General features: G+C 46.4%; 1 protein-coding gene across 1 annotated transcript; it reads left to right on the top strand.

Moving 5' to 3' along the window:
* The first annotated feature begins 902 nt into the window (after nt 1-902).
* On the top strand, nt 903-17,332 carry ANKRD53 (ankyrin repeat domain 53). The gene is made up of 5 exons (XM_073343035.1): nt 903-1,091; nt 6,875-7,074; nt 7,960-8,124; nt 10,496-10,616; nt 16,339-17,332. Exons 1-5 carry the CDS (start codon nt 1,011-1,013, stop codon nt 17,020-17,022), a joined length of 1,251 nt encoding a protein of 416 aa, XP_073199136.1. The 5' UTR covers nt 903-1,010; the 3' UTR covers nt 17,023-17,332.
* Nucleotides 17,333-17,340: the final 8 nt, after the last annotated feature.

Raw genomic sequence — 17,340 nt, 5'->3', positions numbered from 1 at the left:
ATGTCGTTATTTATATTGCGCTCACACACCCCTCAGTCATGTCTGGCCCCGGGCGCTGGGTGCTGCACAGATAGCAAATGACAGGCCCTCCGCCAAGGAGCTTAAAACCTAAAAGACAAGACCCAACAGCCAGGTCAGCTAAGCCCACTCCTGTGGAGCTTCAGCAGCTCAGTACGGGCTGTGTCGGGTGACAACGTACCGTTCATTTCCCTTCAGACCACATAGGTGTGCAGCAGGGAAAGACCTCAGGTCTTTTGGCTTCACAATGCAGAGCCCTGTCGATATCTATGCGGGGTCTTCCCTTCCTGCCCCAAATCGGGTAGCGTTGTTGTACATTGTTAGATCAGCTGCTGCCTTTCTGAGACGGCTGCATTCCCCCCTCCACTCTCCAGATAAAAGGTCCCCTCAGGGGAAAGGGGCCAAGTGGAAGCACATCAGCTCTGCCCTTTAGCTCCCTGGAAGAGGCCCCAAAAAGTTAATAGAGCCCCAGGTGGTTTTCCCCCAGGGTCTCTGGAAGCTGTGGCAATCAGAGTGTGAATCCCAAGTAACTGGAGAATCACTGGAGCCCAGAGCTGTGGTTTTTCACTGGGGAGGAGACAATGTGCCCCTCCACTTGGTTATTTTTAAAAATTATTGATTTCTAGTCACTTGGCACCTTTTAAATTCAATGTAATTGATGCAGGGCACTTTGAGGTTAGAAGAAAACCTCGGTTGTTTTGTTTGCATCCAATATGGAGGATAGCTGACCTTGCTGGCCACAGGAACTGGAGGGCCGAAGCCAGCTTGTGTGGAGATTGACATGGAACGTATAAAGGATGATGACCTGCCCCTACTCATTAAACCAGGCTGCAACATAGTCCCCGCTTAGCTCAGTGACTACAACTCGAGGCCTTGGGCAGAAGTGAAGAAGACTATGGGACAGACGGAGTGATGTGTCTGTGTTTTCCTTTAGAGGCACTCCCAAACCGACCAGAGTCTGTAAGAAGTTGAATGGAGGAAAGTATGAGCATATGGCAGCCACCGTGGGAAACCTGCACTGGCTCCAGGAATGTCTGCAAAAAGCTGAGTCACCTACCCAAGCCGATATCAATGTAAATCCCATTTGTTAAGTGAATGTAATATTGGTGAAAGAAAACCAGGAAACTGGGGAGAAAGGAGTTCAGATTCCCCTGGCCCATTCAGTCCTTGGCTTCTCTGCTAGGAGTGACAACCTGGGGCCCATTGTGATGGACAATTGTGATGCTGGTTTTGTGAGCTGGACACTTGTCTCTTAGCAACTGGTCTGAGACCCAAACTCATTGCAGTGTGGCATAGGGGACTAAGCATGGGAAGGAGAGCTGGAAACTCCTGATTTCTATTTCCCCATTAATACTCTCTGTGATCCTAGACAAAACATTTGCCTTCTTTGTATCTCAGTTCCTCCGTCTGTAGAATTGGAATAATGCATACCTACCTCACAGAGTTGTTGCAATTAACGTTTGCACAGCACTTGGAAGATATAACTAAAAACAGTGTTTATAATCCAGTGATCTCAAACCCCTTTATAAAGATTAGAATAATTATCCACATTTTACAGATGGGAAAATGAGGCACAATCAGGTGAAGTATCTTGCCCAAGTGAGTCTAGTAAGTCAGCAGCAGAGTTGGGACTAGAACCAAGGTCTCCTGATTCTACCACCTGTGTGTAAGCTCCATCACCATTATTACAAGGCCACCAGGCACACTTCAAAAGAGAGCTTTCAGCTTTGAACTAGCAACCTAGAGGCGATAGGCTCTGTGTACTAATCCTCCGAATCAAGGGTTCTCCACTTGTACGCCGCAGAGAGTTGGCTGCTCACTGGGGCTCTGATCTAGCAAAGCAAAGCATTCCCACTGAAGCCCCTTGCTTCCAGTGGCTCATTTTCTTTAAGACGATTAAAAAATGCATAAAATCCTTTGTTCTCCCATGTGAACGACTGCTGTATAGCTGCCACAGGGATGTTATGGGATCTGGTAGGAGCGGAGATGGTCCGTACAGCGATGAGTGAGAGGGGTGGTATTCTCAAAATAGTCTCTGTTAAGTCTCTGATCTGCCCTTTGAAACATTTTAAGACACTTGCTGTGAGCCACCCAGGCCTCAGTCCCATCTTTTATCCTGCTTCCAGTTACATCAAGGACCTGTTATCTAATGGGAATTTATTCAGTGGCATCTGGGTGCTCAGCACCTCGGAAAAATCAGGGCCAGGTTTTTAAAGGTATTTAGGCACCTCCAGATGGAGATGGGTGCTGCATGGGGTTTTCTAAAGCCCCTCGGTGCCTCATGCCCATGAGACTCAGTGAGACTTAGATCTCAGAGGAGCAGCCGTGTTAGTCTGTATTCGCAAAAAGAAAAGGAGGACTTGTGGCACCTTTACTTCAGGCACTCACAAATTTCTTTGAGCATAAGCTTTCGTGAGCTACAGCTCACTGCATCAGATGCATTCAGTGGAAAATACAGTGGGGAGATTTATATACACAGAGAACATGAAACAATGGGTGTTACCATACACACTGTAATCAGAGTGATCACTTAAGGTGAGCTATTACCAGCAGGAGAACAGGGGAGGGGGGAGGGAGAATAGGGGACCTTTTGTAGTGATAATCTAGGTTGGCCATTTCCAGCAGTCGACAAGAACATCTGAGGAACAATGGGGGTGGGGGTGGGGGTGGGGGATAAACATGGGGAAATAGTTTTACTTTATGTAATGACCCATCCACTCCCAGTCTTTATTCAAGCCTAAGTTAATTGTATCCAGTTTGCAAATTAATTCCAATTCAGCAGTCTCTCGTTGGAGTCTGTTTTTGAAGTTTTTTTGTTGAAGAATTGCCACTTTTAGGTTTGTAATTGAGCGTCCAGGGAGGTTGAAGTGTTCTCCGACTGGTTTTTGAATGTTATAATTCTTGACGTCTGATTTGTGTCCATATATTCTTTTATGTAGAGACTGTCCAGTTTGACCAATGTACATGGCAGAGGGACGCTTAGGTGTCTTGGTGCTTTTGAAAATCCTACCGTGCACCTTTGAAAGGCACCTAAATACCTTTAAAAATCTGTCCCTTGGTGTCTAATGGTAGTTATCCAAATTTGAAAATTGTATTCCTCCAGAGCCTGCCAACCTGAACCCTGCCATACCGGCTCAGAAATTCTCTATCTGTGCAGATGAATTCTTTTCTACTATGTTTACACAGTCAGCAGGGCAGAGAGTAGGGAGGTGATAGACTCTTCTAGCCAGCTGAAGGGAGATGGCCAGCTCATAGAATGCCGCATTCAGCTCTGGGCTCTTTATTGCCAGAAAAAATGTTATGTAAATTGTAGGGAATTAAGAGAAAAAGCAACCTCGATGATTAATGGGCTAGATGGATCGAGGAAATGTAAATAACTGACTGTATAGGGCAGCTAAGAGACAGCTCAGCGGGGAACATAACTGTGGGTCCATATTTGAAGGGTGTAATTACCAAAGAGGCAGAGGAATTGTTTAGGTAACTCAGGGGCTCTAAATAGGAGTGACGGAATGGCATTGAGAAAGCCAGCCTAAATTTACCCATCGGGGAGGACTTCCTGACAGTCAGACCTGTAGACATTGAATGAAATCTCCCAAGAGAAGCCTCAGCATTTGAGACATAAACCAGCGATAGTCAATTATTTTTTTGTCAAGGCTCACATTTCTTGGTCAAAAGATATAGTCAAGGTCCAGACTCCAGAGTCAATAATATTTTAAAAATAACAATGATGATGATAATAAGTAAATACAAAGATTTCGGGGTTCATTCAAAAGTGTCTGGTGGTCTGGATTTGGCCCATGGTCCACCTATTGACTATCCCTGCTCTAAACACTAGATTAGGTGAGAAATACTAGAGAATAAACTGTAAGGAACAATCCAGCATTGTCCAGTTTGCCATGAGTTTAACATGGATTTCAGTTTTCAGAGTAACAGCCGTGTTAGTCTGTATTCGCAAAAAGAAAAGGAGTACTTGTGTCACCTTAGAGACTAACCAATTTATTTGAGCATGGGTTTTTACCACTACAAAAGGTTTTCTCACCAACCTACACAAACCCACTCTCCTGTTGATAAAGTGATCACTTTAGATAAGCTATTACCAACAGGAGAGTGGGTTTGTGTGGGGGGGTTGGGGGGGTGAGAAAACCTGGATTTGTGCTGGAAATGGCCCAACTTGATTATCATACACATTGTAAGGAGAGTGATCACTTTAGATAAGCTATTACCAGCAGGAGAGTGGGGTGGGGGGAGAAAAAACCTTTTGTAGTGGTAAACACCCATTTTTCATGCTTTGTGTGTATAAGAAGATCTTCTACACTTTCCACAGTATGCATCCGATGAAGTAAGCTGTAGTTCACGAAAGCTTATGCTCAAATAAATGGGTTAGTCTCTAAGGTGCCACAAGTCCTCCTTTTCTTTTTATGGATTTCAGTGGGATTTGTGCTTGAAAATCAATGGCACGATACTGCCCCTTGAGATGGACAATAAGATTTAATAGCGGGGTGTTTCCATATGGAAGTGCTGTGGTCTTTTTTCCCAAAGAACAATTGAACCTTCTTGCTGTGGGAAGTATTCTTCCCCCCGTGCTGCTGCCTGCAAAGGAGAACGTAACTGAAGGAGTTCTAGGCTTCACGGCAGTCACATTGAATTAGCCAGAAAGATTCTCTGGTTTGTTTCATGCCAGGCTTGCTTGCAGTATACAATTCAGACACTGCACTTCTAGCAATGGGTCTAGCCAGGGCCTGATCGAAAGCCCACTGAAGTCACTGGAAAGCTTTGCATTGACTTCCCTGGGCTTCGGATCAGGCCCCTAGTGTGTAACGTAATTTCATTGAGAGACCTGGCTATCTGAGCGTGACTCTTCGAAGGAAACTGCTTGGAGCTTGATCTACAGGTCACAGGCTTGCTTAGGAATGAGCCTCACTGACAGCAGTGCTGAATGGAAGGAGCTGGGCGTTAGCAGCCTTTCTGATCCGCTCTCATGCAGAATAAATGCAGAGTCATTTAGCTGAGAGCACAGTCCTATTAAGTGCTTCCTCCTTTGCCACCAAATGTTCCCACTGTGAAAATTAGGGCTTTTACAGCACAGGGGCAATTGTGACATTATAGCGTGAATAAACTGCACTCAGCCCAAGGCTGTGTTTGTACTGAGCCTCTGGTGACAAATAAAACAATTCCGCTTCGCTCTTGGGATCTTTGCTTGTCAGCAGAAACCAGACCAAAAAAATGACTGCTTCATTAAAGGGCCTGAGCCGGCCAAGTGCTTCCTCTGAGATGCCGAGTATCCTCAATGTCCATTGACTGGCAGGTGTTCAGACCGTACGGGACTGGGCCCTATCATGAGAGGACAGAGGTAGTTTGGTAGGGCCCGCCCCTGCTTCTGCTGAAGATATTGGAAAGATTCCAACTGCCTTCAGAAGATCAGGATCTTGCCTTTCAGGGTCATGCTCAGGAATCAACACCCATCCCCCCGCCTAGCTGGCTGAATGTCAAACTTTTTAAAAGACACTGTCAGCGTGGGGCCTGATCCTGAGAAATGCTAGGCACCTGCAATTCCCATTGAAATCAGTGGGAAGTGCAGGGGCTCTGTTTCACTCAGGACCAGACCCTTCGGTCCCCAATCCTGCAACTGGATCCACGCAGATGGATCTCTACACCTGCCTGAAGCCCAAGTGGGGATCCACGTGAGGGCAGTGTTCTCCCCCACATGGGCCTGATAGTGAAATTGGGACATGATCTTGTGGTGACGCAAATGAGGGGGAGTGGGTGGGTTTAAAAAAACCTATGGAGAATAGAAATGTTTCAGGAAACAAAAAATACAGTGAGGGGGTATTTAAACATGTCCCTGCAGTGTGTCCTGCAAGTAAACAAATAGGCAGTGAAGTGAAATTGACTGGACACAAGCGGAACTGATGGGTCTACTTTCACTGGCTCAGAAAGATGAAAAGTAAATCCGGATTTTTATTTTGTAGTTCTTTCAGTTTCAGTCAGCTAAGGTATGTAAAGTAACACCTGAAAAGACAGGCATTTTAAACAACGTATAGTTTCATGCTGAGTATCTACCTTTAATTCTTTAGTAAACTGACGTCTTTTCTGAATGTGTGTTTTCTCCACGCACCTGCCCCCGAAACTTGGCAACATTTCTGGGTGCTTCAAAAGCAAGAGGAAAATTGGGTTATTTTAGGACTATTTTTGTGAACTACTGATTTCTAGGGTTAATACCCCATCTGTAGTGTCGCATCTGTAATGAAATTATGCCTCTACACAGATCATGTACACCTTGGCCCAGTACATGTGATCATCACGCCCTCTAGTGGTTGTCCTGAGTAATTATAATAACCTTCTACATCTTCACAATTAGAAGCAGTTTGGTACAGGTGGTCAAGATGTGTGTGTCAGTGTTGAAAGTCTTATCCCTGTATGTGTGTGGCCATTGCAAAGTATAAAGATGTACACACGCACACACACACACACTCCATCTTGTATGTCGATAAAACATTGGGGTACAGACACTTGTTACATTTCAGATCCCATTTCTGTTGTAACCCTCCATTCTCAATCACTTCCAATCACTAGTCCTCAAAATAAATAAATAAAAAACATACCCGACCACACCAAGAAGGTTTAGCCCCATTTTGCAGAGGGGGAAACTGTGTCACAGAAAGGCAATGTGACTCTCCCAGTGTCACAGAACGCGTTACTATCGGAGCCAAAATTAGAATCCAGGAAGAGCTTTTATTCTCAGAACACTAGCCCACACTTCTCTGGTATGAAAAGCGTCCCCATTAGAGTGGATTAGTTAGCGGACAGTCTGACAAGAAACATTTAGAACTGTCCTTTGCCTCCTCCTCCCTGTTAGGGCTTCTCAGCCATCCATCTAGCAGCTCTATACGGCCGGCTGGAGTGCCTGAAACTGATAGTCGAAAAGTTTGAGGTTGATGTGAACTTGGCCAGTCTGACAGGATGGACACCCATTCACCTGGTGATGAACAAGGAGAGTGGCCCCAGGGCACTGGAGTGTTTGCAGTACCTCATTGGAAAGGGGGCAGACATCAATGTGTGAGTGATGGCTTGAGACTTCATAACTTTTTACCTCATCTTAATGGTTTTTTTCCCTTTTAATTTGTGTGACTTTACGGCACTTTAAAGATACTGGCTTGGCAGAACCTGGAGGCTGAAGTCCTGTGTTGATTCTCAGAATAGGCATAGCACAGAAAGCTGTAGTGTAAATTTCCACCACTCCAACATAAGGTACCTCAATCCTGACCTGAAGGGATGAACGAAAAGTTGTCTCCATGATCCATTCTTCCTTTGGTCTCTCTGCTGCGTCTGCCCCTGGGGAGGCCTATTCTGGTGGGGACTTCTCTCCGCTAGGAACATTCAGTCACTTCCCATCCCATCCACCCATGTCACACAGGCCACCCAAAAAGTGATTTCCAGTCACTAACAATGTGACCCACATTAAAACCAGAGCCTCTGCCTGAAAGGCACCCTGCCTCATGACCAAAGTCCTGACCCAGCCATCCACCTGGACTGAGTTGAGACTTGGAGCCACCAACTTGCAAAGAGTTTGGTTGTAATTAGAAGAGATTCACTTGCTGGCCTGGCCAAAATTCTCCCTACCCAAGCTCTGTTCAAAAAAATAAGGGGGTTGAGGATTTTCTTGTCTTCAGAGGCTGGGGAAGAGTCTTCCAAAAGAAGTGGTGGAAGCCCATCACTGGGGACCTTGAAATCTAGGCCAAACAAAGCTCCAGAAACCAATAGAACACGATCCTGTAGTGGCGGGGGGCATGGACTGGAGGGGACCTGTAGTCGTCTTTCATCTCCGACCACCATAACTGGTTTGTTCTGTAATGCCAAATGGAAGGAGATACTCTCTGAAGAACTCAGGGGCAGTCTCTCAGAAATCTGGACTAGAATTCGGAATGACAGTCTGTTTTTCAGTCAGAACCAGGGCGGAACGTCGCCACTTCACAAGGCAGCCAGTGAAGGACGCCTCGACTGCATCATTGAACTGGTTGAGGCTGGAGCTGATGTCCACGCCAAGGACGCAGAGGGGCAGCAGCCCATTGACCTCTGCAGGATATGGGCCCACAGGAGCTGCGCTAGGTGAGCGTTGCACACCAAATGATGACTGGTTCAGAGTTGCCAGCTACAATACTGGTTAATAGAATCAGAGAAGATCAGGTTTGGAAGGGACCTCAGGAGGTCATCTAGTCCCACCCCCTGCTCAAAGCAGGACCAATCCCCAACTAAATCAGTCAAGCCGGGCCTTAAAAACCTTTAAAAAATAGCTAAGGTGCAACCAGCTGTGGGTTTAATGATATGAACTGATAACCAGCAGTGGAGAAATAAACACATCTGTCGGGGAAATCAACAGTCCCCCCCGCAGCTCTCCATGCCACAGAATCATGCTCACTAGTACTTTAAAACTGGGGGAAATCTGGTGGTGACAATGGAGTAAAACCACTGGCTAGAGCCCCACAGAGGCTGCATCTTCACTCAGACCCAACGGCAGTGTCACGTAGTAGCTACCTGGCACAGCGAAATGCAGGCTGCAGCCGCCCTGCAGTGTGTAGCTGCACCTGGCAGTGAAAGGCTCTGGCAGGGGGGATGCAGTGGGGAAAGGCTTCAGCAGCTCCCAGCTCAGCCTTTCCCTGCGGCCGGAGATTGCCAGAGTCTTTCCCTGCCGCAGGGGCAAGGCTGACTATAGCAGTGTAGACATGCAGGCATGGACTGGGCCGCAGAGAGCCGTGCAGGGTCTGCACTTGGGTACATCCCCACACCCTTTCAGACCTGTCTTTACTCTATTCACCGGAGCCATGGCACGTGGTCTACACTGCTGTCTATATCCGCACTGGGGTATTACGCTCTGTGTGGACACTAAACCCCATGCATGCAATGCAGAGTCCCCCTATCACAGACGTGTGCTGTGCAAGCTGCCCCCTGCAGCAGTTTCAGTGAACAATATGTCAGATCTGCAGTAGCTCCTATTGCTCCCGTGTGGGGCCTTCGCTTGGCTCTGCCCGTGTATGTTTCATCCTGACCTGCCCCGCTTCCTGCTGGTCCAGTTTTGCCAGCTCTCGCTCCAGTTACAGTAAAACCAGTCTGAAGTGACCAATTCAAGAGCAGACAAATCAGTTGCATAACAGAAGGTCATCTGTGAATGGTGGAGCGAAATGTTTGGGGATATTTGCAGACACTAGAAACATACTCAAGATAGTTAAGTCCAAGACTGACCACAAAGGGTTACAAAGGGATCTCACTAAACTAGGTGACTGGGCAACAAAATGGCAGGTAAAATTCAGTGTTGATAAGTGCAAAGTGATGCACATTGGAAAGAATAATTCCAGCTATACATTCAAAATGATGGGGTCTAAATTAGCTGTTACCACTCAAGAAAGAGATCTTGGCGTCATGGTGGATAGTTCTCTGAAAACATCCACTCAATGTGCAGCAGTCAAAAAAGCGAACAATGTTAGAAACCATTAGGAAAGGGATAGATAATAAACCAGAAACTATCATAATGCCACTGTATAAATCCATGGTATTTCGAATATTGCATGCAGTTCTGGTTGCTCCATCTCAAAAAAGATATATTTGGTCTATTAGAATTATACAGAGAAGGGCAATAAAAATGATGAGGGATATGCAACAATTTCCATATGTGGCGAGATTAATAAGACTGGGACTGCTCATTTTAGAAGAGAGATGACTAAAGGGGGAGATGACAGAGGTCTATACAATCATGAATGTTCTGGGGAAAGTGAATAGGAAAGTTTTATTTACCCCTGCACGTAACACGAGAACTAGGGATCATCCAATGAAATTAACAGGCAGCAGGATTAAGACAAACAAAAAGTACTTCTTCATGCAATGTGCCATTAACCTGTGGAACTCATTGCCAGGGGATGATGTGAAGGCCAAAAGTATAACTGGGTTCAAATATGAATTAGATAAATTCATTGAGGACAGGTCCATCAATGTCTATTAGCCAAGATGGTCAGGGATGCAACCCCATGCACTGGGTGTCCCTAAACCTCTGAATGTCAGAAGCTGGGACTGGGTAACAAGGGATGGATCACTTAATAAATTGGCCCACTCCTTATGCCCTTCCAGCTTGTCTGTGAACCACTGATAACTACTCTCTGGGAACTGTTTTCCAACCAGTTATGCACCCACCTTATAGTAGCTCCATCTAGCTTTGGTTTGTTTATGACAAGGTCATGTGAGACAGTATCAAAAGCCTTACTAAAGTGAAGATATACCACATCTACCACTTCCCCCCATCCACAAGGCTTGTTACCCTGTCAAAGAAAGCTATCAGGCTGGTTTGACACATTTTGTTCTTGACAAACCCATGCTGACTGTTACTTATCACCTTATTGTCTTCTAAGTCTTTGCAAATTGATTGCTTGATTATTTGCTCCATTAGCTTTCTGGGTGCTGAAGTCAAGCTGACTGGTCTGTGATTCTCCAGGTACCTGAATGATGCCATGTGGAAAACAGACAAGCGCAATTTTGCTCGTGAAATGCACAAGCTGAATCAAATCAAAAGTGAATGTCAGCACTCGGAACAAAACTTCCTGAAGATAGAGAAGGTAAGATCACCACGGCTGTAGCACCAGAAGAGCCAGGGACTTTCCTGACTGGTTTTGGTTTCTAGTTCGAATAAAAGGTCTTTTGCTGGCCTTGTTGCCAGTGTGGGGCATTGTGGGATGTCTTCTGAAAGGCAGCAACAGCCGCTGTAAGCAACCCAGTATCTACACGGATGCTGCGTCGATCTAACTACATCGACCTAAGCGCTACGCCTCTCACGGAGGTGGAGTTATTAAGGTGGTGTAGTGTGCGAGTTAAATCAGTGGGAGCGACATTTTAGTGCAGACGCTTTTGGAGTTATGTCCACATAAGCTGCCGTATGTCAACCTAACAGTGTAGTGTAGACCAGGCCTGAGCTGGAAGAGACTTCTTAGGTCACAGCCAAGGTAGGGTTGTTCCCTGTTTTACCATGTCCATTTATAAGTGTTTTTCCTGCCCTTCTGCTGCCTAACAAATCTCATCGCCTGGAACCATTTCCTGTTACTAAGTTTAAGTTTCCCCTTTCCTGATCTCATTCCACTGCTCCTCATTTTACCCGTTCACGACTGGAAGAATTCTCCCCCCTTGTTCATTACACACGCCAAAGACTCACAGAAACAGCGTTGCCTGCTCCCCCCTGAATCTTATGCCCAAGGGCCAGAAGGCACGTGAGAGCTGTGCAGATATGCTTGTCTAGGTGTTCCTATGTATCCGAGGCTACATCTGCCCTGCAGCTAGGGGCATGATTTCCCTGCCGCCGCGAGCGGAACAGCAGGGTAGCCCCGGCAGCGTGTGTCGTGGCAGGGTAGCCGTGCTCAGTCCCCCCAGGTGGGTTCGTGCTCAGCGCGGCTGAGCTGTCTCTCCACCACCGCTCCTTGTGCGAGCTTGATGAGAGCTAGCGAGAGAGCGTGCACGCCCCTCGCTCGCCGGGTGGGCTTCTCCTGAGGCCCCAGGTGGCGCACTCCGCCTCCGGAGGGAGGACGTAGCCTGCGGCATTCAGCGGGATGCCTCAGTCCCTGTTACGCAGAAGCACCCACTCCGTCCCATCCACTAGCCCAGGACTCCTTGAAGCCCTAGGGTGTGAGCAGTAATGCAAGAGGGGAGCTGTGTGCCACGCGCCAAACCCACCCCAGAACAGCCAACCGCTATTTCCACACACAGGTTTGGTGTCAGCCAAGGGGCCCTTTCCAATGAAAAAAACATGGAGTCAAAAAATTCCCCGTCAGCTCTCCATAGCGGTCAGGGGAGAGCTGCACTTTGGCTGCCCCTGCGCTGTAAGAAACCATGCCAAATCAATCTGCAGACAGATGTCACCTGGCCTAGCCGAGAGTCAGATCTGAGGATGAAAGTTAGTTGTGGGCTTAATTGCGTTATGAGTGAATCATGCCTCAGGGGCCACAACCCATGAGCAAAGCTGCAGCTGCTGTTTGCTGACTACAGGCTAGCCTGATTATAGGAATATACTGTCTAAATCTGTCCAGTCAGCTTAATATCAGAGAGATCTTCTGTCGAGGGGATGCTGGGCCTGTCAGGAAGCTGATGGACTCAGTGACCTAACAGGCCTGTTCCACCATGGCTGCAGAAGTCTGTCTAGCTTTTCTGCAGCTTCTCAGGACTGTCATTTACCCTGTACAGCACCCAGCACAAAGCGTAGGTCCTCCCATTATAGAGTCATAGATTCCAAGGCCAGAAGGGACCACTGTGGTCGACAGACCTAGTCAGACCTACTGTGTAACACAAGTCAGAGAACTTCCCCAAAATAATTCCTAGAGCAGAGCCTTTTAGAAAAACATCCCATCTTGATTTAGACATGGTCAGTGATGGAGAATCCACCGCAACCCCCAAATCTTTTTCAGTGTCACTGCTTCCCAGGTTACAGTCCCTCATCCTGTAAATATGGCCTACATTCTTTGGTCCTAGATATATATGCTTACATTTAGCTGCATGAAAATGTGTTTTGTTTGCTTGCGCCCAGTTTACCAAATGATCCAGATCGCACTAAATCAGTGATCTGTCCTCTCTATTTACCACTCCCTCAATTTGTATCATCTGCAAACTTTATTAATATGATGATTTCATGTTTTCTTCCAAGTCATTGATAAAAATGTTAAATAGCATATGGCCCCACTCAATGATAATTCCCCATTTACAGTTACATTTTGAGATCTGCCACTTAGCCAGTTTTTAATCCATTTAACGTGTGCCATGTTAATTTTATAGAATTATGGTTTTTTAATCAAAATGGCATGCAGTGTCAAGTCAAAGGTTTTACAGAAGTCTAAGTCTAGTATATCAGCACTGTTACTTTTATCAAACACCTTGTAATCTCATAAAGAGAATCAAGTTAGTTAGATAGGATCTGTATTCTATAAACCCATGCTGAGTTGCATTAATTACATTACTCTCCTTGAATTCTTTATTAATCAAGTCCTGTATCAGCCACTCCATTATCTTGCTCAGGATTGAGGTCAGGCTGACAGGCCTAAAATTACTTGAGTTGTCCCATTTACTCTTTCTAAATATGGGCACAACATTCACTTTCTTCCAGTCTTCCCCTGTGCTCCAATACTTACTGAAAATCTACATTAACGGTCTGGCAAGCTCACCAACCAGCTCTTTTAAAACTCTTGGATGCAAGTTATCTGGACCTGCTGATTTAAAAGTGTCTAGCTTGAGTAGCTCCTGTTTAACATCCTCCAGATGGAGTGGAAAGAGTATTAACATCACCATATGATGAGACTACACCATCTGTTTTCCCTCTAAACACAGAACAGAAATATTTATTGAATGGCTTCTGCCTTTTCTGCATTATTATTGATAACTCTACCCTGTCCACCAGTTCCATTGTCAGGATTCTTTTTGTTCCTAGTATATTTTTAAAACGTACTGATTGTCCTTAACTCTGCTGGCCCTAGATTTCTCCTTAGTGGGGCAGCAGAACTAGTTGATGATATCAAGAAGGCAGAGGTGTTTAATGCTTGTTTTGCTTGAGTCTTCACTAAAAGGGTAAATGGTGACCAGATAATATTAATTGTGTTGACTAACAAGGGGGAAGGAATCCAAGTCAAATCAGGGAAAGAAGAGGTTAAAGAATATTTAGATAAATTAGATGTATGAAAGTCAGCAGGGCCTGAAGAAATTTGTCCTAGGGTACTTAAGGAACTAACCGAAGCAATCTCAGAATCATTAGCAATGACCTTTGAGAACTCATAGAGGACAGGTGAAGACCCAGAGAACTGGACAAGGGCAAACATAGTACTTATTAAAAGTGGGAACAAAGAAGACCCAGAGGGACTGTAGACCAGTCAGTCTAAATTCAATACCTAGAACAATTCTAAACAAATTATTAAACATTCATTCTGTACACACCTAGCAGATAATAGGGTTATAAGGAATAGCCAATAGGGATTTGTCAAGAACAAATCATGCCAAACAACCCTAATTTCCTCCTTTGACGGGGTTACTGGCCTAGGGGATGGGAGAAGCAGTAGATGTGATATAGCTTGATTTTAGTAAGACTTTTCACACAGTCCCACATGATAGTTTCATATGCAAACAAGGGAAATGTGGTCTAGATTAAATTACTGTAAGGTGAGTGCATAACTGGTTGAAAGACCGACTCAAAGAGTAGTTATCAATGGTTCGCTGTCACACTAGAAGGCATATTTAGTGGCATAATTTCATTAATGACTTGGTTAATTGAGTGGCGAGTAATCTTATAAAATTTGTGGATAACACCAAGATGGGAAGGTTGCAAGCACTTTGGAGGACAGGATTAGAGTTCAAAACAACCTGGACAAATTAGAAAATTGGACTGAAATCAACATGCTGAAATTCAGTGAAGACAAGCACAGAGGAATTTATTTGGGAAGGAAAAATCAAATGCACAACTGCAAACTGGGGAATAATGGGCTAGGAGGCAGCACTGCCGACAAGGGTCTGGAGGTTAGAGTGGATCGTAAATTGAATATGAGCCAGCGGTGTGATGCAGTTGCAAAAAAGGCTAATGTCATTCTGGGGGTGTTCACAGGAATGTTGTATGTAAGCCATAGGAGGTAATTGTCCCACTCTACTCGGCACTGGTGAGGCCTCACTTGGAGCAGCGTGTCCAGTTCTGGATGTCATGCTTGAGGAAAGGGGTGGATAAATTGGAGGGAGTCCAGAGGAGAGTAAGAAAAATGAGAGAAGGTTTCAAAACCCTGACTGATGGGGAAAGGTTAAAAAGACTGAGCAGGTAGAGGCTTGAGAAACGAAGAGTGGGAGGAACAGGGGGAACCGCGTAACAGTCGTCACGTTCAGAGCTGTTACAAAGCGGACGGGGATCAATGGTTCTCCATGGCCACTGAAGGTAGGACAAGAAGTCATGGGCTTCATCTGCAGCAAGGGAGACTTTGGTTAGGTTGCAGGAAAAGCTTTCTAACTCTTCGGGGAGGTCAGCTCTGGAACAGGCTTCCAAGGGAGCTTGTGGAATCCCTGTCACTGGAGGTTTGGAAGAATAGGTAGGACAAACACCGGTCAGGGATGATCTAGGTTTACTTGGCCCTGGCTCAGCACACAGGGCTGGACTTAATGACCCCTTCCAGCCCTACCTGTCTATGATTCTACAAGAATACCATCAGCAAGAGCATGCATTGCGAGCAGGGCTGCAGAATGGTAGCGTTCGGGTCAGATGCTGTGTTTCCACAGAGAGGATGGCCCAGTGGCAGGGCACAGACCTGGACGTAGGAGACCAGGGTTCAATTTCCTGCTCTGCCATGAACTTCCTGTGTGACCTTGGACAAGTCACTTAGCCCCCCCTCTGCCTCAGTTCTCCATCAGGGGATAATCCTGCTTAGGGTTGTGAGGATAAATACATGAAAAATGATGCAGCGCTTTGATCTATATAAGAAATAGGGGTTATGTTTATATTGTCAATGGCTTTTTAATGTTTTAAGCTGTTTGAGGGACCACAATAATGCTAAGATCTCATCTCCTCATGGTATTTCCACCAGACAGGAGAAAGACCCAAGCCATGAACTTCGGTTTGAATATCATGGGGTACCTTGTCTCATGGCACTTTGGACCTAGTTCTGAGACATTAAAAACCTGTGAAAATATAAATACGTATCAGCAAATCACAAAGCCCACGGCCCAGCCCTGCACCTAGTGACAGCCCAGTCCTTTCTCTGGACTGCTCAGGTCTGTTCATGAGCGTGACTCCCCTGTTGTTAAAATCCTCCAGATCAGGACTTGTTCTCGCCTCATTGGTGCAGGGAAGCCCTTAGACCAGATACTGCTGAGATATTTGCCTCCTTTCACCTGGGCTGAACTTGCCTTTTTAGACTCACTACTCAGTTCGCCCCCCTGCAACGAAGCGCCCCGAGGGTGGAACGCAGAAGCTGCTTCCGACCCGAGAGTGCAGGATAGGAATTGAGCACTGTGCCCCCAGGAAACCAGAGGGGGAACTTGTAGGTAGGCAAAATATTAACGTGAGCTGGAATGTAGCCAGAACCCAAGACACTGAATTAACGTTCCGTCCAAGGAAGAAGGCACTGTAGCAGCATAGTGTCCAGTAGCGGGTCATTCAGCAGTGATTCAGAGGAAAGACCACCCTCGCCCCTCCCACCCCACCAAATCACATTTAGAAAACACCTGCCAGGCTTTCTGGCTCCTTAACACGTTTTAAGCTAGTATGGCCTGGCCTGGGTGACAAACGTTCGATCTAATGACCCAGGCCTGACTTGGTTGTGTGTGTGTTTGTTGCAGAGGGAGCAGGACTTGTTGAATGCCGTGGCATTCTCTAACTGGCTTGCAACGAAGCAGCAACAGGGGTTGCCTGACTCTGCTAAACGGTGGCATTTTCCGGAGGACAGAGCGAAGCTGGATGCTGTCCCCAAGAAGGAAGTAGCTAAAATACCTCCTGGAGAAAAAAAAACCAGCGTGCACACCAAGCGGAGGGCTAAGATTAAAGGGGAACCTCGTTTATCTGCCACTGCTCAGCCCCGCACTGGGAAATCACAGAGAGCTTGGAATGCCAGCGTCAATCCATCCTCCCCTCGGGTGACAGACATATTCCGACCTACAACAGTCCGGCTGGGCACCAACCCCGAGGCCTGTGGGGATCATGACTTCAGCTCCTTCTTGTTTCTCTCCAAGGACTCGCGCGGACAGCCGGTGATCAACATGGCTTACAAAGGCAGACTCTCCCCCGTCCCCAACCTGCCCTATGAAGTGATCGAGAAAAGCCTGTATCCCCACGCTCGGCCCCTCAGATTAAAGATGCCGCAAGAATTTAAACCCACACACATCTTCGATGTGACAAGGAAGCGCCGCCCAAGCCTGGAGCACAGGTGGACGGACGAAATGGCTGTGAGCTTGCGGGAAACTCTGGACCCAGCATTCAGAGCTATGCTAAAGGCTCACCTCTCTGCAATCAACGACAGCAGTTAGAACTTCCATCTGCAAAACCAGGGCTTCATCCTGCAAGGCGCTCAGCACCTTCCAACTCCCACTGACGTCAGTGAAGAGCGGAGGGTGCTCAGCACCTCAATGGATCAGCCCTTATGCGGATACCCTCCCCCCACTTCCATGCTGCCTTTTTCTGACTCTTTTTAATATTCCGCTTAGAATGACTTCGATTGGCATGACCCAGCTATGTGACTTACTGAGCTGGAGCAGATAAAGAGTCGGCATCACTAACACCTGACGTGCCTTATGATCATAAGAGAACTAGCCAGGAAAAACTAGCTCAAAGACATCAGCCTTGCC

The sequence above is a fragment of the Lepidochelys kempii genome, chromosome 4 (assembly GCF_965140265.1).
Source record: "Lepidochelys kempii isolate rLepKem1 chromosome 4, rLepKem1.hap2, whole genome shotgun sequence".
In the NCBI taxonomy this organism is placed as follows: domain Eukaryota; kingdom Metazoa; phylum Chordata; order Testudines; family Cheloniidae; genus Lepidochelys; species Lepidochelys kempii.
Note: the sequence above shows the minus strand (reverse complement) of the source record. Positions and strands in the feature narration are given on the sequence as shown.

Excerpts from the sequence above, each read along its gene's own strand:
- ANKRD53 (XM_073343035.1), top strand. The coding sequence starts at position 1,011 with ATGGCAGCCACCGTGGGAAACCTGCACTGGCTCCAGGAATGTCTGCAA. Across the intron at positions 1,092-6,874 it reads CTACCCAAGCCGATATCAAT|GGCTTCTCAGCCATCCATCT; the intron begins GTAAATCCCATT and ends CCTCCCTGTTAG. Across the intron at positions 8,125-10,495 it reads GCCCACAGGAGCTGCGCTAG|GTACCTGAATGATGCCATGT; the intron begins GTGAGCGTTGCA and ends GTGATTCTCCAG.